Source organism: Vanacampus margaritifer, chromosome 19, assembly GCF_051991255.1.
Source record: "Vanacampus margaritifer isolate UIUO_Vmar chromosome 19, RoL_Vmar_1.0, whole genome shotgun sequence".
NCBI lineage: Eukaryota > Metazoa > Chordata > Actinopteri > Syngnathiformes > Syngnathidae > Vanacampus > Vanacampus margaritifer.
This window is the reverse complement of record NC_135450.1, coordinates 18,327,942-18,350,755: the sequence shown is the minus strand read 5'-3', so window position 1 is coordinate 18,350,755 and position 22,814 is coordinate 18,327,942. Positions and strand designations below refer to the sequence as shown.

The 22,814-nt window shown below is 49.8% G+C and overlaps 2 protein-coding genes across 6 annotated transcripts in view; one reads left to right on the top strand and one right to left on the bottom strand.

The window, feature by feature from the left end:
- Nucleotides 1–19,174, top strand: part of LOC144039040 (tyrosine-protein phosphatase non-receptor type 14-like) — a 26,100-nt gene extending 6,926 nt beyond the window's left edge. The window contains exons 4-22 of one of the 3 annotated variants that reach the window (XR_013289328.1): nt 5,754–5,851; nt 6,959–7,026; nt 7,086–7,156; nt 7,293–7,380; nt 7,450–7,538; nt 7,621–7,708; nt 7,825–7,907; nt 7,992–8,052; nt 9,520–9,598; nt 9,733–10,199; nt 10,403–11,563; nt 11,993–12,133; nt 12,824–13,042; nt 14,024–14,152; nt 14,221–14,455; nt 14,536–14,699; nt 15,374–15,506; nt 18,204–18,383; nt 18,531–19,174. Coding sequence is in view for 2 of the 3 variants with exons in the window: in XM_077551930.1 (XP_077408056.1) it covers nt 5,754–5,851; nt 6,959–7,026; nt 7,086–7,156; nt 7,293–7,380; nt 7,450–7,538; nt 7,621–7,708; nt 7,825–7,907; nt 7,992–8,052; nt 9,520–9,598; nt 9,733–10,199; nt 10,403–11,563; nt 11,993–12,133; nt 12,824–13,042; nt 14,024–14,152; nt 14,221–14,455; nt 14,536–14,699; nt 15,374–15,502 (3,370 nt within the window). In the remaining variant the exon portion in view is untranslated. Of the gene's footprint in view, nt 1–5,753; nt 5,852–6,958; nt 7,027–7,085; nt 7,157–7,292; nt 7,381–7,449; nt 7,539–7,620; nt 7,709–7,824; nt 7,908–7,991; nt 8,053–9,519; nt 9,599–9,732; nt 10,200–10,402; nt 11,564–11,992; nt 12,134–12,823; nt 13,043–14,023; nt 14,153–14,220; nt 14,456–14,535; nt 14,700–15,373; nt 16,781–18,203 lie in introns of those variants that run through there. The other 2 variants (XM_077551930.1, XM_077551929.1) reach the window with 2 other exon arrangements.
- Nucleotides 18,016–22,814, bottom strand: LOC144039043 (N-lysine methyltransferase SMYD2-B-like). Of its 3 annotated transcripts, XM_077551938.1 has the most exons (12): nt 22,386–22,814; nt 20,779–20,842; nt 20,395–20,505; nt 20,275–20,335; nt 19,936–20,048; nt 19,796–19,863; nt 19,610–19,712; nt 19,025–19,135; nt 18,837–18,951; nt 18,590–18,764; nt 18,318–18,426; nt 18,016–18,248 (listed from the first exon to the last, which is right to left on the bottom strand). In XM_077551938.1, exons 1-12 carry the CDS (start codon nt 22,586–22,588, stop codon nt 18,141–18,143), a joined length of 1,341 nt encoding a protein of 446 aa, XP_077408064.1. In that variant the 5' UTR covers nt 22,589–22,814; the 3' UTR covers nt 18,016–18,140. The 3 variants fall into 3 exon arrangements, 2 of the variants coding, with proteins under 2 accessions (XP_077408064.1, XP_077408063.1); XR_013289329.1 differs by having other exon boundaries at nt 18,106–18,248; nt 18,318–18,951; nt 19,796–20,048; XM_077551937.1 differs by having other exon boundaries at nt 18,098–18,951; nt 19,796–20,048.

Here is a 22,814-nt window from a genome sequence, read left to right as displayed (position 1 = left end):
TTGGCTTGGGTAAAGTTGCTGTCGTTAGTTGTCATTTATCATTCAGCAACTTTTTCCACAGGATTGTGTTCCCAAAAGTCCAAAACGCCGGTACCGGTCTTGCCGCTCGTCCAAGAATATTACACCCGCGTGTTGAATCCGCTCGTTCACGCCATAACGTGGCCCGATGAACGTCAGCGGCGGTCTTCTTCCCGCGCAGCGCTTGTTTGATCGAGCAGATGTGAGGGGCGGCGCGGGGGTCAGCGCGCTATGCGGGGGTCAGCGCGCTATGCGGGGGTCAGCGCGCTATGCGGGGGTGAGCGTGCTATGCGGGGGTCAGCGCGCTATGCGGGTGGCGTGTACGCGCGCAGGCAGCGCTAACACCCAGCTGCTGAATTTGTGGCTTCTGTCCGGCTGCCTGCGCAAAAAGGTCGACGGCGGGTCAAGGCGCTTGAAGTGAAGCCGTGCGGGACTACTTTTTTTCTTTATGCTTATGACGATGACATAACTGATGAGAGGAGCCATCAGAATAATGACATGTGTGACTGCACTTGCCGTTGACCTTTTTTTGACCTTGTACTTTGCTTGTACAAGATGTTATTTATCCCAAATAGCTGGCGAGAGGCGTGACCATGTTGGGCCGAATCTTCAAAGTGATTTGCTACTTTTTAGGAAAGGAAAAAAAGCCCACCATCATGCATGAGTTACCAAACATGGTTCAAGTCGGTGTTCTATCGAATACTGACGTTACAAACCAACCAAAATCAACAGCACACCAAGTCGTGTTCAGTCTTCGAGTCGTGGGTGACGCAAGAAATAAAAGGATGAGCAGACTGCACACACGTGGATTGTGTTTCCAGTCATGACGTAATGAAATAGTAGGAAAATAGTGAAACGGTTTCTGCTTCAGTTCATTGGACATTGTGTTGCTCCTTCTGGTGTTTATGGACATGGTCTCATATCTTCAGTGCGACAGTAAAAATGGTCGTTCCTTGCAGATGATCAAGAAAATATGCTGGTGAGATTTGTTGAAGTACCTGTCTACATGCGTTGCTCCACTCTTTGTGTTCAAATAAGCATTTGCTGCTATGTGACCACTATATGTTAGCTCATCTATGGCATTTTGCAGCCTTTGTTAGCATTAGGCTAAGGGGACTTTCCCCAAAGCCTTGCGCTTGTTTTCAAAACACAAAACTCCCAAATCGCAGGTTTGTTGTGCAGCTGCCGGGATCTGCTCTGTTAAAGGTTTGGTATTCCAGGAATCCCCCGCGGCATAAAAGGCCGCGTGCGCGTGCGTGTGTCCATGGGAGGCTCTACACGTGAAATTTAGGCAACAATCGTCTCCTCTTTAGTACCTTCTTCTCACTTTTAGTGGCGCCGCCAGCTCCTTTTCATTCCAGGCCCGTCTTTCGTTCCCTTTCATCGCTTGCTTGCCTCCTTTTTCTCCTTGTGTGAGTCAGGAATGTTGGCACAGCCGTCCAGCGTAGGAGGCGGACCGCACATTCCTCCGAGCAGAAGTGCAGTGGGGGGAGCCTGGCCAAGGGGGCTGCTTTACACAACACACACACACACACACATGCGTACGCACACACGCTGGCTTCAGCTCACACACCTCGCAAGAATCTTGTGAGAAGCCAGCTGCACAAGCGCTGTCAGACCACTTAGTCACAATGCGCCGCATTGTGGGCCCCTACGTGCCGCCCCAGGCTTTGGGAAAGTGCCCCCCAATTCCCTCGCTCGCTTCAAGCTTGTAAACAATCCTCACCGTCGCAACGTTTGGGCGCCACACTTAGGCCGAGGCACGACGTGTACGTTTACTTGCCAACAAGCTGGCAAAAATGCCTTTGGATCCTGCCAGGACAACCTTGTAATGTGCATGCCAGGCCACTAGTTGGCGATGTTCCATTTGTAAGGAAACACGGTGACTATAAATGTACACCAAATTGCTGTCCTCGTCAAACGTCTCTGCTAATCGGAGGTTTTCCCCACCGAGCGTAAGCTAGCTATGACGATGACCTCTGTGAATTTTCACCTTTCTGGTGTCAGAGGCATAAAAAAGTCATCTCAAAAACACTTCTGAAAATGAACGGCTGAATGGTTGTGGTCTATTCTTCTGTCAATCACTGTAATGACGAGAAAGATCCGTTGCATTGTTTTGGGTTTCAGCACGGCAAAGAAAAGTGCAGGCAGCTGACAGTCGAACACAGGATGCCAACAGTCCGTACGCTATGAACACGATTGTGAGAAATGCTGCATTTCATGGAGTGAATGACGAACAGCAGTTCAAAAACGCCACCGACGCTAAATCGAGCCATGCGGCGAATCCACGTCACTCGCAGCCTGTTTCATAGATCGATTTTCAGAAGCTCTTATTTGTGTTGTTTCCTAGTTTGAGGGGTCACAAAGGTCAAACATATTTGCTCAGTCAGTCACTGTTCTGCTTGACATGTTTGGCTTTTCTCTGCTTTTTGTTTGGTAACGAATGTTTGTCTCTTGTGCCCGAATGCGTGTCGAGCTGTGAGTCTGAAGAATTCTCTTCAAGTGGCGTTTCTAATTTGAATGTTGTTGACGCAAAGGTGAATTTGTCTCCGCCTCTCGAAGGACGAGCGGAAGACGAGCGGTGGGCGGGCAGACCAATTTCAACGTTTTGCAGCCAGACTTGCCTTTTGGTTTATACCGCGTAATTCATGTGGTTGTAACTCAGCGCCTTCCCCATTTTGTTTTGTTTTTTTAAAAAAAATTGGGACTTGAATTTAAGCATAATTACGTCCGAGCTCACCACACACAAAACTATGTTCATGCTTTTTTTTTTATTGCAAACACAGAGTGAGTAAGTCGGCTGTTTTCTTGACTGCCCGCTGGCAAAACCCAGTTGTTATTGTTTTTGCTCTCTAGCTCCCCCTACAGCTGTCAACTCTAATGCTTTTCTCCAACCCCACTGCAGCTTGCAAACGAGTTGTCACGTGATGCGACCCGTGTTCGATGTCTGCACGGGGCCGGCTCGGGTGATCTGTGTCGAATCAACCTCAGGCTGACGTGTAAGCCGACGCCCGCTCTTCCTCGCTTGCTCGCGTCCGGCCGTTCAGCCGCCTGCGTCTCCTCCTGGCCTGTGCAGATGTGAAAACCTCCCACTGGCTCTTTTTGCCGTCGCCGCAAGTACTCGGGATAATCACATTTGTAGCTAATCAGGGCAACAATTCAATCATATGAACAAAACAATTATACATATTGCAGAAGAAAGGCGCAATAGTGAAGTCAATGATTTATTTTTGGATAAAAGTCTGCGACAGCCGACATGTGGGCTGGTGTGGCTGTTTTAGAGTGCCTCGTTGTTGGCTTTCAATATGTGCATGTCACAGGAGGAAGGCAGAAGAGTAAGGTCATTTTTTTTAAATAGCAACCAACACAGGCAACATGTGGACAAGGGCTTCGTGCTGGTCTTTCTGCTTTAGAGTGCCTCGTCGTTGCGGTGCACAATAGTGGGATATATTCACACCATCAAAGGCTTTGAGTGTGTATATTTATTTTCACATCTCAAGCGTGTGGTTGAAACATGGAGAAAGAAAGATGCTTGACAAAGTTCGTCCAGGATTTGATTGACAGCAGAAAGGAACGTGGTCTCAGTCTCTTCGGCACACACGCCAGCAGCATTGGAAAAAACGACAGAAGACGCCCTCGTACCGACCGGCATGTACGCTGCGTGCAACACACTTTTGTGGGGGCCCCGTTCACAAAATGTGTCTCAAGAGGACAAAACGCTGCGCTTTGTTGACCCAACTTGACCGTTTGGCCTCAACAGGCCTCAACAGGCTGACAGCATCCTTCAATCCTACACGCACACGCACGCACACACGGGCACGTACACGCACACGCACGCACACACGGGCACGTACACGCACGCAGATCCTCGAGCCCTCCCACACGTCTGCTGTCATGGCTGAGGTTTTTGGGGGGGTCAAAGTGCAAGGCTTAGTTGGCGCATATGCTTGCAGGCTGGTCGCACAAAAGGTCCACTTGGACATCTGGTGGCGGGTTCCAGCCTTCCTGACCGTTAGAAAGGCTCGGTGAGAGCCAAAAGAGAAAAATGGGCCCTGCTGCAAGTCACAAGCGGACAATCGCATGCGGGCCAAAGTTGGCCTCCCTTTTCGAACCCGCTGGTGACGTCGGGTGACGACAGGTGTGTGCTGGGAGAAATCTCCCAAAAGTCACTCCGCCATATTCTTCTCGCATTTTTCCAGCAAAACACTCGTTTTTTTTTTGTTTTTTTTTACAGCGGGCGTTACGAAATCCCGCCGAGCGCTCTGCAGACCCCAAAACACGAAAGCTTCATATCAACAAGGTCCACTTTCAGCCCCGCTCTGCTCCACCTCTCTTGGCCGCATCAAGCTCCGCCCACCCCCACTCTTCTCACTGCAGCGGCGGCGGTGCGGCCCGGCTAATTAGAGGGTTGCCACGGGAACGGAATGGCATCCTCGCCAGTGGGTGTAATGACAGAGCGAGGGAGGAGGAGTGCGAGGTCAGATTATAGAGCCGCTGAGAGCAGCTAAAAAAAGGGAGACGAAAATGACAACAAAATGTCCGGAAGGTTTCACGTGAAGGCGCAGAAGCGCGTCGGCCTTGAAAATGAACCTTCCAGGAAGGCAATTTGCCGCAATGCCGAATGTTGCTTGCTGATGACTTGCGGTGTTCTCCGCTGTCAGGAAAGTTTGCCTTCCGGTGGAAAGACTCGGCCTGCGGTCGCCGTGGCGACGACCAAACGGGAAACGGCGTGCGGGTGTTGCAATGCGGCCGAGCTCCGACGGCTTGACTTGCTTCCTCCTTGCGTGGACGTTCGTTCAAATGACGAACGCCAGCCGTGGACGGAAAGGAAGCGAGCAAGCTTTTGCGAGCAAGCTTTTGCGAGCAAGCTTTAGCGAGCAAGCTTTTGTGATCTTCGCAGCGTCGCGTTCTGGCAGGCCACAACGCCGCCGCCACAAACCGCCAGGCATCCTGCAGGTCCCCCCGTGCTGGCAACACAAATTCTTCTTGTGCCGCGCGGGGGGCGGGGCTTGTGCTTTACGCTAGCTCGCATTCGTCCATCTTAAGCGAGCAGAATTTGCTTTGTCATAAATCTGCCGTCCAAAATGAGTCACTTGGATGATTCACTCATTCCTCACTAAAAGGCTTCTGCGATCTTGCCAAGGTTTTTGCGTTGCAGCATTTTTTTCATCCATCATCGCGTTACTTTCTTCTTTGCCACTGTTTTTACAGAAGCGGTTTTGGAAATAAGCAAAACGTTGAAAGCTTCAAGAAGTGCTTTCAAGTCAAGTTTTTGTCGGACTCGCTTTATTTGCCAGACTGACTTTTGTCAACAAAAGAAGTCGTGGCTCAAGATGAAACACTTATTGACAACATTTCAAAAGGTCAGCCTTTCCAATTGGAATTGGCGTTTGCTACCGTATTTATCCTCTCTGTGGATACGTAGTAGTAGAATGAAGAAGCCCAAAACCTGCCACGCATCAAGCAAAGTGTCGGAAAGCGGCGCAAGTGGACCGTTGGATGGCGGCGTTGTTTCCGTATCCATCGACATGTGCTAATCCAAGGTTAGCATTCTGCAATTGACACCTTGACTCTGAGCGCAGTTTTTTTCCCATTTCATTCAATAATGCGAAAAATAACAGGGAGCGAGCAATAGTAAGGATTAGTGGAAAAATATCAAACCAAGCGACAATACGCTTCTCCTCTAACTCCAAACATAAACCCAAAGGGATGTTTTTGCTTCTGTTTTTTTGCAGGTATCAGTATTACCTGCAGGTGAAAAAGCAATTGTTGGACGGACGTCTCCACTGCACGGTGGAGCAGGGCATCCGACTGGCCGGCCTGGCGGTGCAAGGTAAGACACGGGAACGCACGCACGCAAAGAATTTCACTCACGCCCAGCACAGACGGGCTGCTCGGGTCATCTTGACTCCGCTACCTAATATGGCTGCATACCGCGGGAGAGACCAGTCCACTTGCCTTCCGATGCTGCGCGCACGCACACACGCGTGCACGCACACACTCCCGGTTGATATCTAAATCTCCGCTGGGAATGTAAACAGCCAGTTTGCTTATCGCCGTCTCCAAGGTTGGTCTTGGCCGGCGGCGGCGGCGGCGAGGCGACGATCCGCTTGCGACAAACGTGACTTTCAGCTGACGCTCCGGCGTGAAAGTGCGCGGAAGGATGCGGTCTTGTCACGTCAAACAAATACGAGTGGGGGGCGGGGCATCAAAATGAAAAGGTCTTACGTTCTGATGAAAGGAAAGTTGAACTTATTGCAAACAAAACCCAGCAACAACAAAAACGAAAAGCGCAGGCAATCGTGCTGGTGGCAACATCGTCATCATCGTCGTCATCGTCATCATCATCGTCATCGTCGTCATCGTCATCGTCATCGTCATCGTCATCGTCATCGTCGTCGTCATCATCGTCGTCATCGTCATCGTCATCGTCATCATCATCGTCATCGTCGTCATCGTCATCATCGTCGTCATCGTCATCATCATCGTCGTCATCGTCATCGTCGTCATCGTCATCATCGTCGTCATCGTCATCATCATCGTCGTCATCGTCATCGTCATCGTCGTCATCATCGTCGTCATCGTCATCATCATCGTCGTCATCGTCATCATCGTCCTTTGGGGCTCTGTCAAACTCTGCTACTTTCAAGTCAAGAAAGCCTACTAGAACATTCGGACATACGTCATTTTAAAGGACAGCGGGTGTTCACGCTGCTGACTTCCATTCAACGAGAAGAATTCAAATGCGATTTTTTCAACTTGGAGGTCACAAAAGCTTTTTATTATTTGTCAAGCTTTCAAGTTTTTATATCACAAAAAGATGGCATTTGACGCTTCTTTGAAATGAAACCCTACAATTGTTTTCCAAATGCTTATTTAGCTTGAAAGCTTTTGTTTTGAGTCTGACGAGACGCGTGTCGCCGCTTTGTTGTGTTTGCAGCCGACTTTGGCGACTTCACTCAGTTTGCGTCTCAGGACTTCCTGCGGGAGTACGTCCTCTTTCCCGTGGTGAGTCCAAGCTTTCCCACCTTCACACTTTTCCATCCTGATTTTGCACCTTTGTTCAGAACTGGCCCAATGGCGACGAGGTTCTGGAGGAGTGGACTCAGAAGGTTGCAGAAGAGCACAAGAGCCGCTGGTACCAAATTGCTTTTCGCGCAAACTCCTAAAAGAATTGCAGAAAAGAGCGACAAACACTTTGAGCATGTCTATGAAGCCTTGCACTCACTCATTGATCGATTGATTGATTGATTGATTGGTGATGCGCTTCGCAGTCGAATGCAGGCGGCCGAGGCGGAGCTGCTGTACATCAAAGAGATCGAGAAACTGGACGGCTTCGGCCAGGAGAGTTTTGCCGCTAAGGTGCGTAGTCGGAGCGCCCAACATTTGCCGGCGACCGCTCCCTTCTGAGCGATTGCGTTTCCCCCGCAGGACAACTACACCAACGACATCTTCATCGGCATGTCTTTCGTCGGCGTGTTTGTCAAACACCGCAACGGCCGCTCCATCATGCTCCACAGGTTTGTGTTCAACCTTTGACCCCACCCCGTCCGATCGCCCGCCATCTTGCGTGGGAACAACCCGGTGTGTTCTGCGCACCAGGTGGAAGGACATCGGCACCGTCGCGCACAACAAGTCGGCCATCACGGTGGAGATCACCAGCCGCGATGACACCATCAGCTTTCACATGGTGAGTGTTGCCTGCCGGGACGCCAACGTGCACATTTTCTCTCCCGCATGCGCACCAACGACAACGCACAAGGACAACGTTGGTCCATCGTGCGCATGTTTTGTCTTTGTGAGCAGGAGGACATGGAAATGGCCAAGTACATCGCTCGCCTCTTCACGGCCAGACACAAGTTCTACAAACAGAACAAGATTTGCGCAGAGTGAGTGAGTGGGAGGGAAGGTCGTGGGAAGGCCGGCAGAAAAGCAGAATCGCCGTAACGTCACGTCTGCCTCTTCTTCTTTAGGCCCACGCGTTCGCCGGCGCCCATCAGGAGGCGGCCCACGTGGACGCATCGCCTTTCTCTGGTACCTCGCAAGTTAACGGTCCCGATCTTTTTTCTTTTTCTTTTTTTCTGCTCGCTGCCCGGCCGGCCGTGGCTTGTGCGATTTCCGGTCTGACGAAGAAGCCGGTGATTTGCGCGTCTCCTTTGCCGGCGCTTTCGGCTAAATGCGGCACAATGCGTGCGTGCGTGCGCCACCGCAGCCGCTGCTTGTTTACAAGCATGCTGGCCACAAATATGGAGCAACCGACCCAATTCCAACATGGATCAAAAAGTCCATCTCTTCTTTCACCGAGTCATCATAGCAGCTAATATTTGCGCAACGACGGTCATTGGGCAATAGATGAGGATTTTATTTGGATATGAATTTTGAACTCATTTACTGACAGCCGTTTTCAAAGTCGTCCATCTTCCCTTTCACAATGTTGTCTTCCATGACGACATGAGCAGCAAAACAAAAGAAACATTTGACACCGTCCAAAAAGTTGCTTTATAGCCAACATTTTTCAATGAAAAGAAACAAACACAAGAGTGACTTTGACGCTTATTTTTTCTCTTGTGAGGCTTCAAACGACCAAAAGAAGAGCGAGAAATGTCAAAATAACCTTTTGCCGTTGAGCAACGCTGACCGAGCGCTTCTTTTTGGACTTGCCGCTTTTCTCACAATTGCCACACGCGCTTCCTCCTCTTGACTGCGACTCCTCGTGTTCCAAACGTGTTCATGGCGTGTCGGAATGTGCGCTGCCTCAACCTGTCCGACTTCAAACCTTGAGTTCCCTCGCAATTCACTGGCGAATCTTGACCGAGCTGATCTCAAGTTCATTCAAGTGATCTGCGGATTTGATTGGATTCACAAACATTCAAATGACATTTGGTGGCGGCGATAACTAGTTAAATGGTTTCGTCGTTTATTAATAAAAAAATAACGTGTTATAAAATCACAAACGTTGACATCATCAGCAGGGGTGAAATGAAAAAAATGGTCATAAATCCAATTCAATAATTGTCAAAATATAAATCATAAAGATTGTCTTAAAGTGCATTAAGTCTTTCATAAATGTAAGAAAATGCTTTTAAATTCACGTCAATTTCAAGAAAACCGTAAGATACAAATTGCTCTCTAAAATTCTATTTTCTTATGAATTTATGTGAAAAAATAGGCCCTCAAATAATTGATTCATGGTTTTAAGAATCGATATCAGGCTTGAAAAGGACATTTTTAGTGTGATTTTTTTTTTTTTTTAAAGCCAGCCCGACACTGCAGTGGTTTCAAAAAGCAGAATTTCACATGCAAGCCGGCGGAGGCCGTCCAAAGTCATTGAAAACATCAGCGGCCGTAAATGTTTGGATTCCAAATGGATGAACAGAAACAAGTTCATTAGATGGAATGAAATATCAAATATGATATTTGAATTCTGTGGTCAATTTTGGATGCTCCTGATGGCTCGTATCTGCCAAAATCCCCCCAATCTTGCGTGTGCTTTTCTTTTAGCCTCGTCCGCAGTCGTGTAACTTCCAGACGATGCATTCACAGTACGGAGAACATTATCAAGACACAAAGAGCTCGCAAGGTAGGATATGACCACGCCGGTGCGGCCCGATGTTGCCCGATGTTGCCCGATGTTGCCCGATGTTGCCCGATGTTGCCCGATGTTGCCCGATGTTGCCCGATGTTGCCCAATGTCCCCCAATGTTGCTTTTGTAGACAGCATCTTCCACGACGACCCCTACTACAAATCGGAGAGCAGCCTGGACCGCTGCCAGGCGGACTTCCCCTTCCGCAACGGCGCGCTGCCCAACGGCAGCGTGTACAGCAGCCCCAGCCTGAGCTCGCTCAACCACTCGCAGACCTTCGTGCCGCCCTCGCCGATGTCGTCCAACCTCAGCATCCCGGGCAGCGAGCTGATGCGGCCCGACTACATCCCCAGCCACCGGCACAGCGCCATCATCGCGCCGTCCTACCGGCCCACGCCCGAGTACGACGCCGTCATGCGGCAGAAGCGCCGCCTGCTGCACGCCCAGCACGACCTCCACAGCCAATCGCTGCGCAGCCTCAACATCAGCAACGCCTGCGCCTACCGGCAGCCCGAGGCGCTGGTCTACAGCCAGCCCGAGATGAGGGAGCGGGGACCCTATCACGGCCTGGGGCCCGGACACGGGCCCTACGCGCAGGTGAGCCACACGCCGGCCTTTGCAATGTCAGGCCCGCAAGTGCTTGTGAAAGTGCAGTTTAAATGAAGTGCAGTTTGATTTGGACACAAGTAGTGCTTGCTGCCATCTTGTGGCGTGCGGGTTTGCTTGACTGTCGTGTATGACCTCCCACCTTTCTGTATGCACTCCTGTCCCGACAACATGTGACGTTTTCTGCTTCGTAGGTCAGCTACAGCAAGCCAGTGTCTCACGGCCCCCATCAGGGAGGACCGACCGGCGCTCCTTGTCATTCGCCTTGCATCAACGGCGGCGGCGGCGGCGGCGGCGTGGGGAGCTCCATCTCTCATACGGTCAGCACGCCCGAGCTCGCCAATAGCAAACAGCAAGGGAGCAACAACGGCAGCGGCGCCGGCGGCGCCGGCTACGCGGCCGGCGCTCACGTGACCAGGAACCACATCTCGCGCCCCCCGCCGCCGTATCCCTCCACGGCCTTCCGGCCCGCCACCAGCACGCCGGACCTGGCCAGCCACCGCCTGCGCTGCATCGGCGGCAGCAGCCCCGAGCTGGTGACTCGCATGGTGCAGCTGTCCGTCAAGACCTTCCAGCCCGACAGCTCGGCGGTGGTCCGCCAGTCCCTGCAGGAGGTCAGCGAGCCGCTCACCGCCGCCGCCAAGCAGCGCGGCGCCCTGGCCAAGCGGCACAGCATGGAGGTGGTGATCAGCAGCATGAGAGGCGCCGGCATGGAGGCCGCCGCCCTCAAGGCCATCAACGCTCCTCTTCATCGAAGGAATACGCTGCGGGATCACGTGGTGCCCCCCCAGCCTCACCCGCCGCCTCCGCCCTCGCAAACCAAAGACTTGCCCGTGGCCGCGCCCTCGCAGAAGGAACCCTACCAGCACCAAAAGACCCTCTCCAACGCCACCATGCTGATCCACAGCAGCGAGAGCGAGGAAGACGAGGACGAGGAGGAAGACGAGAGGCCCGAGCTGGATGTCCAAATCCCGGGTCTCAACGAGGACATCAGCATCAGCGCGCAGCTGCAGGCCGCCCTGGCCAAACTGCCCAACAAGCCCCCTCCCGAGTACCCGGGGCCCCCCAGGGCCCCCAGCAACATTTCCATTCACAACCTCACGCACCACCACAACCGCAATTCGCCGCCGACGGACCCGAGCCCATCCCGGGCCGAGGACGACGGCCAGGGTGGCGGGACGCTGACGCGAGGGGACCAGGCCGCCGTCAACGGCAACGTCTTGGGGCCCTCCATTTCCGAACCGGACCTGACCAGCGTCAAGGAGAGGCTGAGGAAGGAGCCGCTCAAGGAGAGGCCCGTGTCGGAGATGTTCTCCTTGGAGGACAGCATCGTGGAGCGGGAGATCGCGCAGAGGGTAAGCAGCGCCGGCGCCGGCAAAGACGGCAAATGACGGCATACAAAAATGCTGTTTATTGGTCACATCCTGATGAGAAGGCGGCGCGCTAAAACCTTCTTAAATCCTGCAATTTGAAACTTTGCCGGGGGTCGTCTGTCCCTTTTCATCTTGATGGCCTCGTTTGCGCCGCTCAATGTGGCCGTGGTGCCGCCCAGGTCCGAGGCAAACGCAAAGCGGACCATCGCCTTGAATGGAGTCTTATTGTTTGGCCGAGCTGAAGTTGAGACGAGGCAAGACGGATTCCTCCCGCGAGCTTTAATAGCGTGGCAGATTAGGGAAGCTAATCGGATTTGAAAGGAGGGGGGAGGGGGGGAGGCGGCCGGCCCACGTGCATCAATGTTCTGTTTGGCGTCCGGCATGACGGCGAGCTTCTCTTCTCTCCTCAAGACGTTGGAGAGGCAGAAGATGTCGGTGGACTCCATCAAGCGGCCGCTCATGATGGCCGCCCTCAACGGCCTCTACGTGGCCCGCGGGCCCGTCCCCGAGGGCCCGGTCCAGGACGGCGCCAAGACTGCCACCGACGAACGGGTAAGACCGACTCGGCTGACGATCGGACTGCTTCCTTTTCACTCTCCAGCACAAGAAGAAACATCTTGACGTTTGATTCAGTCAATGCAAATCAAAAGCAAACTTTTTTTTTTCTTGAAGGCAAATTGAGTTGGGAAAAAATGTTTTTTTTTAGCTGGCAAATCTACTCAATTACATTTTCTTAAAATAGAATATTTTTTATTGTGTGATATAAGTCAACATTCCCAACATAAACAACTTATTTCACTGAGGATTGAAAATGAAATGAAGTTTTATTTGCATTGTTCGTTTTTAAAATTAAATAAGAAGTAGAATCTAAAATAACAAACTCATTCATTCAATGTATTTTCTCCATTTTTAAACTTAAATACATACCAAGTAAAAACCATCATCTTTTTTTTGTGCATTAGTAGGAACAATTGTAATTATTTTTTTTAAAAATGACCTAAAATCAGGTCATTTCATTGTCATTTTTACTCAATTTTGAAGAAAAAAACAATATATCAAGATACAAGTGAAGCTCTAATGGATGTGATGGCGTTGAAATGATCCATTACTAAGGATGAGGCCTGAGCGGGCCCGCCGGCGCTTTACGGCCCGTCTCGGCGCGAAGCACGTGAGCGAGGCCGGCGGCGGGAAAAAAAAGCCTTTGAAAAAAGCCTTGCTTTGCGCTTTGCGTGCGTCCGGCAGTGCAAGACGTTGGAGCTGAAGCTGGAGGAGGAGCGCGTCTTCACCGAGTACGAGCAGGTGCCCAAGAAGAGGGCGGACGGCGCGCTCACCAGCGCCGCGCTGGCCGACAACGCCGAGCGCAACCGCTTCCGCGACGTGCTGCCCTACGAGGAGAACCGAGTGGAGCTCGTGCCCAACAAGGAGAACAACAGCGGATACGTCAACGCCTCGCACGTCAAGGTGGGCGCAGCAAGCACGCACGCGTTCTCGACACATGGAAAGAAATCGCCATCTTGTAAAAGTCAACCCAAAAAAACGGACATTTTGTGTTGTTTTAATCTGTTGACAAAAAGAAAAATGTCCCCAAAAATAATTCTCAATTGATTTGTATATAAATCTAGAAATGTCATCTTTATCGTTTTTTCTTGCCAAATTTCTTCAAACATGATATATGCAAATTGTCCTGGCAAGACCTTTCGGACATTTTCTTTTCCCCCCAAAGTCCTAAAATAAGAAATGTTCTCGTTTAAATGCCCAAAATATCCGACCACAGCGCTTGACAATATGCATCCATGCATTCAAAACCCATTTTTGCCTGTTTTTGTTGCTGTCGCTTTTCCTGACTCGGGTTTGTGAGCCGAAGCCCATCGCGATGCAATATTTGCAGTGTTTTGTTTGTGCTTTCTGGTTTGCCTTTTGCCACCGTCGCGCTTGACGGCTCGGAAACGTCTCTTTTCAGCTGGCAGGAATTCAGCAGGAATGCGCTCGCAAAGACTAAAACCTCCTTAAGTCCAGCTGAGCCGCTCAGCGTCCCGCCCGCCTCGCGTGCGTGCCCGCGTTTGGTGCCATCGGCGCCTGTCGCCGCCCCGTCTAACCCGCTTACCATAAAAATGTTGTCGAAGGCGCAGCAAGGAAAAGATTTTTCTCGCAATGCCACGGCAGGTGTTTGCCGGCTTTGGTCCAAAATGAAGCACGTTTCTGTCATGATGAGACAAAACACATTTTGGGTTTTCAAGCAGTTCTGATGGCGTCGGCCTTCTTCAAAAATTCTGCCAAATGGAGCTTGTTTCTCTCAGCGACGGGAAATTTGGTGAATCCTGACGAGACCCGCAAAAACAAACCGGTAGCCATTTTTTCAGGTTGAAAACTGACGGCGCGAATGTCGCCCCATCGTGACGATGCGCGCGTAAAAGTCTCATCGGATGTCGTCGTGTCGTTCAGGTGAGCATCCGAGGGGACGAGTGGCACTACATCGCCACGCAGGGCCCGCTGGCCAACACCTGCGCCGATTTCTGGCAGATGGTGTGGGAGCAGGGCGTCAACGTCATCGCCATGGTTACGGCCGAAGAGGTGAGCCCGCCGGCCGGCCACCCGGGTGGGCGTGTCTTTGGGTCTGACGGCGCCTTTTGCCTTGGCAGGAGGGCGGGCGGCCCAAATGTCACCGCTACTGGCCCAAGTTGGGCTCCAAGCACAACTCGGCCACGCACGGCAAGTTCAAGGTGACCACCAAGTTCCGAACCGACTCGGGCTGCTACGCCACCACCGGCCTGAAGGTCAAGCACCTGCTGTCGGGTCAGGAGAGGACCGTGTGGCACCTGCAGTACACCGACTGGCCCGAGCAGGGCTGCCCCGAATACGTTCAGGGTTTCCTGTGTGCGTGCGCCGGCCCAGCAGCGTCGGTTCTTGCCGAGCGGGACCGCCCCCTCCCATTTCATTGTCTTGTCTGCCCTCAGCCTACCTGGAGGAGATCCAGTCGGTGAGACGGCACACCAACTCCATGCTGGACACCTCCAAGAGCCTCAACCCGCCCGTGGTGGTGCACTGCAGCGCCGGCGTGGGCCGCACCGGCGTGGTCATTCTCAGCGAGTTGATGATTAGCTGCCTGGAGCACAACGAGGTCAGCGTCTTTGTCATATGAACCACGCTTGACACGATGATCGCCATTTTAGGAGTTGCTCGTGAAGGGCGGCCATATTAGGAGACAATACTTCATCATTTGTGGACAATATTGCCGGCAAAATGTGATCAACATTGGCAACGTCTTCAAGATTGAGTTTGGGCAGAAAAAAGAAAGATCTGACCAAACGTTTCCACACTAAATCAAGTTTTCCAAAATATCAACATAAGTGAAACCTTCAACTTTTACTGAAACGCTAAAAGTGCAGAGTCTCTTGGATTATTTATTATTATCGGCCATTGGGTTAAAAAAAAAAAAATATATATATATATATATATATGTGCCGCCAATAACCAGTCGCTCTCCAATCTATAATTGAAACAAAAACCTAAAAGTTCCGTTCAAATCTGAAGTAAAGTTAGCATTTTTGGGCTATCAAGTGTGTTTAGCTTAATGCTAGCAACCAACGGAAAACATGCTAATGAACGGCACCCGTGTGGCGAACCCTTAAAAGAAGCCGACAAGGAAAAACGTCACTCTTATGTTTCCTTTTCTGTCGCGCGGCACAAGCGCGTTGTGCCCCAAATGGACGTTTCGCTTCCGGGCGGGACGGAATCTTGTGCAAGTTTTCTTTTTTTGACGGCTCGTTGCGGCGTTCCCGTGTGTGTTTTCAGCCGGTGGAGATCCCCACCATGCTGTCGGGTTTGAGGCAGCAGAGGATGCTGATGGTCCAGACCATCTCGCAGTACAAGTTCGTCTACCGGGTCCTCATCCAGTTCCTCAACAACTCCAGACTCATCTGAACTGGCAAGCCCTCACCCTCTTCTTTTCCTTTTCTTTTTCTTTTTTTTCCAACTGCTCAAATGTTTCATTTCCTCGCGTGGCGGCCATCATCCCTCCAATGGACCCAATTAACCAGCCACAAGAGGGCGCCAAAGCACTACCTTTGAATGCCATTGGAGTCGTTTGTGCGACCGTTTTAAAGTGTGGAGGAGCTTCTTCAGACACACCAAATCTCCTCGCGACAGAAAAGTAGTGATTTGGCGCACAGCTGGCCCGTTTGAACTCTGTTGCTAACCAAAACAACAGCACTTATCAACACAAAAGTGATGTCATCATTTGAAAGAGCACGTAAGCGGCTTATCTTGTTCCATGTGACTCCAAAAAAGTGCCTCCCCCATCTGCAGTTGTGTAAATAAAAACGAAATCCCCCACATGATAACGTGGCAGCAACATAAACATTGTAAGAAAAACTAAATTTTTGTCCTCTTGCCGTGGATATTGATTTCTCCATCTCAACATTTCAGTTGATTATGTCCACTACATTACGGAACTAATATTTACAGCACTTCATTTTTGCACATTTTCTCATCACAGCTTTTTTTTTTTTAATGGGGGGGGTCTCAAAATAATCCACCAAACGCAAGAGAGGACCAAATTTCTTTTGAAAATGTTCTGAATCGATTAAATTTGCTATAAAGTGAAAATGTATTTGACACGCGCACTCACTGCCAACAACGAGGCGCTCCAAAGTGGTCACGCTAGCCCAAATGCCGCCTACGAGATGGCTGTCAAGTTAGACTTGACAAAAACCTTCCCACAATCACACCATCCGTAAAGGGCATGCACTTAAGGCCCACAATGAGGCGCTCTAAAGCGGCCATGCAAGCAGACTTTCCAAATGTGTGAATACTTTTCATGTGATGCATCCCAAATTGAATTCCGGGATTTTTGTAAATTTTCCTCCCAGTTCCTGAAAATGAATTTTTTTTGTTGCATTGCGGGTGCGAACATTTCAACAATTAATGAAAGGAGTCCATGAAAGTGTAAATTGTGCCGAAATCTATCGGCTGGCATCTGAAATGTTTGGACTCATTATTTATCCTTCAACATGTTTATATATATATATATTTGTTTTGTTTTTTGTACAGCCACGTGTTTTGTTTGCAAATGTGTGTGAATTGTTCATGACTTGGTACTGTCAGAAATACCGCAACCTGCTCACCTATGCATGCCTTTTTTGTTTTCAAACAAATCTGTACGATTGTATATACAAGCATATAAATCCATCTTATATTCTCGTGCTGCTCTCTCGTGTTTTATTCAGGCCACTTTGCGCTGTTTGCTCCTCTTCTCTTTCTTGCTGTGTACATTTTTCTTTTCACTCCGTTCTTCTCGTCCTTGCACGTCAACGTGCGATAAAACCCGGTGGGTTTTCTCCCTCACTTCAGTCAATGCAAAGTCCGTCCATTTCAAAATGCATTCAAACTGAAAACAAAACGTACTTTTTGTCAAAACTGATTCAAATGAAGCGCTGGCCTCTAATTGCATCGGAAGGCGCCAGCTGTCCACGAATTGAGCGCGTACGGCGCCGATGCTTTTGTACGGCGCCGATGCTTTTGTACGGCGCCGATGCTTTAGTACGGCGCCGATGCTTTAGTACGGCGCCGATGCTTTTGTACGGCGCCGATGCTTTTGTACGGCGCCGATGCTTTTCTGAATGAAATCCGGCTCGCCAGCAAGAGTTGCAAAGAAGGAAATGGACAGATGAAGGGGGAAAATGGAATGGTGATTTCCTAGGGCGGCCTGCAAAATAAACTGTTCATCAAACTCAAAAACGCAACTTTGATTGTTTGGCAACTTTTTAAAAATGTAGCAGCCACGCTAGCAATGTAGCATTGTGAGGGGTGTGGCTTTCACAGTACAGCGGACCGCCGTCATTGACGGACCCGCCGGCCCGTTAATCGCAAAACTTGCCGTCTGTTGAAATGTTTTCCCCCCAAAATGGCTGACGAATATCCATTTTGTGTGTGGAAAATAATCTGCAAACGTGAATCTGCAGGTGCCAAAGTCGCAAGTGTGCGGGAACGTCAACTGCGGGTGGCAATAAAGAAAAAACGCTCGCAAACCGCAGAAAGCTAAATAATATGACTGAAAACTGCTAAGTCGTATCTCAAGTCAATTCCGTCCTGGGACGGATTGTGAACTCTCAACTGATTGGTTCCCCCCCAAAATTCTATTTTAAAGATTACCAAAGATGTATTGATATGTTTGTTTTTTATGTTTTTTTTATGCTAGAGCATCCAGAAGGCTTTGATGCAGCCTCTGAAGTGAAGTTGTTACAAAAATGGCCAGCAGGTGGCAGCCGAGTATAAGAGATCAACCAGGGCCATGTTGCAAAAAGCTCTTTTCCTTCCCCACGGTTTTCAACTGATTTGTGAATAATGATGAAACTTAGCTCGATTCGAATGCTAACAGATACGAATAGACTTTTTTTCCTGATGAAGGAAGAGACTCGAATCTTTCTTTTGGTAGGTTTCATTTTATTTTGATAGCAATAGAACACAATATTCTGTGGGCCTTGCGAAATCAATCCAAACTCAGTCGAACATCCAGGAGCGAAAGGGGTTGCTTCAGTGAAAATGGCTGCCAATCAATGAGTTAAGGTGCCAGCGTATTCTCTTGATGTGAAGTTTGTTGGAGTATTTTGTGCATCTCTCGCAGGTAGGGATGATCTTTGCCGTGCGTCACTTCCATGATGCCAATTGCCTGCCGACGCACGTTTCACACGTCAGCGTGCAAAACGATGGTTGGCCGAGCACGAAACAAGCGGCGTACCTTCTTGAGCGCGGCCACGCCCGCCGAGCGCCGGTCCAAGGCAAAGTAGAGTCGGGACAGCTTCAGGTACAAAGACGACACGTTGGGCGAGTACGCCGGATACAGCTGGCTGCAACGTGCGCACGTTCACCGTGGTTACACGCGGGAAACGCCTTCACAAAATCACCTTGCCGTTGTTAAGACGCATTTCTAACGCTACATTTTCTTTTCCAGGCCTCCTACTGGACAAAACATGAATAACGGCAATACGAGGAGAAAGAAGGAATGCTGGCCTGAAGGGTGTGAGGAGTTTCTCTCCGTAGCGCACGGCGGCCTGCAGCTCTCCCTGGTAGACGCACACGCCCATGGCCTGGTACTTGATGTGCAGCATGTAGACGTTGGCGTCGTCCAGCACGGGTCCGAGATCCTCCAGGCTGCGCTCGCACGTCTCCAGAAGCTCGCTAGGGGGTGCCCAAGAGTCAAGGGACGCATTCCAATCCAAAGTCCAAACGGAAGGCGGTTTCCGGTTGAAAAGGATATTTTGGACACGTTTGAGTTCCCGGAAGTGGCGGATGGTTTTGCGAGCGTGGCGCAAGCTGGCGTTCACCGTCTCCGCCGACGCGCCGCGCTTGCGCACTTTCAGCTTCAGCTCGTCCTGCGCTCGCACAGCAAACGCAGATTAGGAAACAAATGTGGCGTGTGCCGTCAACGTTTGCGCGCGTTCGCACTTTGGCGCCGCTGCGACACTCGGCGCAGTCGCAAGTGAAGCGGTACGACTCGCTCAGCCTGTCGTTGCGCTCGTCTGTCGGGTACAGCAGGTCGATGTAACTGGTCAACACCTGCAAGGGGGAAACGGACACATTCATTCACGACAACCATTTGAATGTTGTTTTTTGATTTGCACGAGTTCATTAAAAACAACAACAAGCACTTTTATTCCTAATTCAATAACTTTAAAGGTAGAGTGCATATTATTTAGTGACCTCTAGTGGTGAACTAATGCAATGATTTTGAAGCACGCGCTTCCTTCCCTTCAGGTTTCCGTAGCAGAAAGATGGCGACCAAACATGTCAGGCGCAAATTAGCCGTGACGCCGCCGTCCTGCCGCAAACAAAAATCGACCTTTTTGTCATTGAAAGCAATAGTGACATTTTTTTATGATTAGTTCACCACTAGATACATTTGTAGAATTTCTTCTAAATTCAGCAGATTTTTTTTCATCATGTCAAAATGTGACTTGAACATGTTTGCAAATGTTTACTGTCGCCCCAAAATGTTGTCTGTTTGCAAAGTTGCAAAGGGAAGCAGCTCACTTCCTGTCCAGCCTTGACGTCCTTGACGGCGCGCACGTCCGCACGGGACCCGTTGAAGGTGACCATGACGTTGGGATCGCAGCTGTGGTTGATGAGCGCCACGCTGCGCCACAACAGAGGTTACGCTTTCCTTTGTGGAATTTCCACGTTAGCATTTAGCATTAGCGCAAGGGACTTTGCTCTTACTCCGGGTAGACGGCCGTGCCCACGTGGGACAGTTCCTCGTCCTCGATGGTGAAGCCGTTACACGACACCTGACCGCAAGCAAGAATGCAAACGCGCGTCACCCGTTTGCCTCCTTTGTGTTTTCTCGTCAGCGTTTTGACCTGCGAGAAAAGGCCGAGCAGCTCCTTGGAGTCGGGAAAGTCCAAATGTTTGGAATAAAAGCGATGCAGTCCGCCGGCGTCTGCCTGGCTCTTGTCCGGCGCGTCCTCCGCGTCTGCCGCCGAAAGGCGCACGCTCGTCGTCAACGGCCGACACTCGCCACCCTCGTTCGCAAGCAAACATGGCCACGAACGTCCTCTCATTCCAAGTTCATGCACATTTCAAGTGTGAGGCTTGAAAATGCTTTGGTTAGGATTTCAAGATTGGACTTCAAACAAAGGAAAGGGTTTGAAAGATTGCAACTGAGCTCTGAAATGGATGTTTTGAAGCTTTGGACTCACGCGACTGCATGTCCCCGACCAGTAAGATCCTCTCGGATGCGCTCCTTCCTGTCTGCGTTTGCTGCAGGGACGCACACCACACCATTTTGGAACCGGCAAACCCCCCCCCCCCCCTCTCACCTTCTTGTCCAGGATTCGGGCCACCAGCCGGCTGCTTTCCGACGGGCCCCATTTGTCCCCGAAGGCCAGCATAGCCGAGCACTCGAGCTTGTGCGCCGCCCAATCGCTTTTCTGCGCTCGCAGCAGAAATCCAGCGATTAGCAACAGTCGTCAGCGCGTTCACGTTACTTTCAGCTTTTTTTTGGGGCTTTGAGCTGCAAAATTGTGACGCTGGATTGTGGCTGATCTGCCAAACGGCTGTTTGTTGACATCAATTTGGCTTTGCAAGTCAAAGTCAAAAACGGTCAAAACACGGCTCGTACGTGGAAATATTCCAAAGTCGAGTTGCCGACATTTCAAAGAAAAAAAGTGCAAGCGAGCGAGCAGTTGTCCTTGACTTCCTACCTGGCATTTGACATTGCAGTAGTGCGCTTTCTTGCACTTGCCGCATCTTGCCAGGCTCTCCTTCCTAAAAAACAAAAAAGTCACACAAAATGCTCACAATTGTTTCTAGCAATTTACGTCGACTATTTGGAAAGATTTCCACATTGGAAGGTTGCAACGTCGAAGCACATGAGCCACGTTTAATCAGTCAGAACAACAGGCAGAGAAGGTCCCCAACTACGCTCCAGAGTACTCTTGTAAGCTGTTTATACTTATACTTACTATATATGTGTTGCTGCTTCGTGTGTGTTAAGAGGAGAAGTTGAGAGCAAAAGATTGCGTTTGTGTAGTATGAATGAAGCAGACCCAGCGCGACCCAGCGCGACCCAGCGCGACCCAGCGCGATCCAGTGCGATCCGTCTCATTTGGTCATGTGCCGCCTTTTACGCTCAACTTCAATTGACATGAAAGTGCCTTCGGGCTCGCGTTGCAAAAAGTCACGTGAGCAACCCCAGAAAACAGGTGAGCTGCGTTTGTAATGCGAGCCCGAAGGCAATGATGTCGACAGATTCCTTCCGTGGATACAAACGGGCGCAGTCGCCTAAATATTCAGCACAATACCGTCTTCAGATAAAAGCGTGGAAAGATAACACATATGATCAAATTCATGTTTTAAAATCGTTGAATTTGAATTCCACGGTATCTCCCATGTGGACATTTTTACATCCCAGTCGGCGCTGACGAGAAGTAGCAGTTGCGAGTGATGGTCACGGTATTAATAGCACCGACCTTCTGCCAGATGGCGTAAAGTCGTACTGAAAGAAATGCCAGGGTGCAAATCCAAGACGCTGTCGTTTGGAGAACTTGAAATCCCGCTTAATGGACGGACATGAAGAAGGACGCGCGTCCAAAGTCTCACAAGTGCAGCCGTTTGCACATTTCAGGACTGAAAGACGGTCAAATATTTCAAACTGCTGTCGGTGTGCTGCAGCAATTACAAACTATTTCAGAAAAACAATGTCTCGTCAAATCAATACTTGTGATATGCGGTAGACGCACGCAATCATTGCTCTTCCTGTACCTAATATTGTGGCCCTTCAATAACCTTTTTTTTTTAATCGACGAGATAAACTAATGTGGCACCATTCATAAATATAACCAAAATAATAGAAATCAATAAATGACATTGAAATATTAGGCAGTATACACATTATAAATAATAATTAGAAAAATAAGATACACCTTTAATCCAACTACTTTTACTACCACTACTTCCGGGACTAATGAATACAATACAAAAACCTTAAAAATGGCAAATAAAATATTTTAAAAAATGAATTGACCTTAAAAAGAACACAAATAATCTAAAAACAAATACAATCAACACTAATAAAATGTCAAATAAATTAGACTACTTATATACATTAAATACATAAAATTAAAACTACAGTAAACTGTTTAATCTACACATCATATAAAAGTTTTTTTTTTAATCTATTAAATCAATACATTTTTTGAGAGTTTCATGCAATTTGCGCCATTAAAATTTAAAATAATACTAAGTTTGAATGCATGGAGGACCCAAATAGATCGATCGATGGACAATGATTGTTGTTGTTGTTGCGTACCTGTTGAGGCAGAAGTCGCAGTAGTGCCCCCTGTTGGTGGCGGAGAGGACGTGCGTGTAGGGCGGGCATGAGAAGAGCAGCTCCCCGACGCGGAAGCTCCTGCTTACCCGGAGGCCTCGCCCTTTGTTCGGGCTCTCGAACCTCTCGATGCCGTCGATGGCGACGCCGCTCGTGCTCGTGCTCGTGCTCGTGCTCATGCTCATGCTCGTCCACTTCTTGTTCTTCTTCTTGTCGGTCGTCCTGCTTCATGAAGAAGAAGTCCTCAAATGGGCGGGGTCAGCGTTACTATTAAAAGATTGGGGGCCCTCCTTCCGGTTGGCCCCCCACGCTAATTTTGTCACGCAGATAAATGCGAACTCCATTTAAGGGAAAATGACTAGTGCTTCGTTTGCAATAACTTTTTGGTAATCTGCGACATAAATAACAATG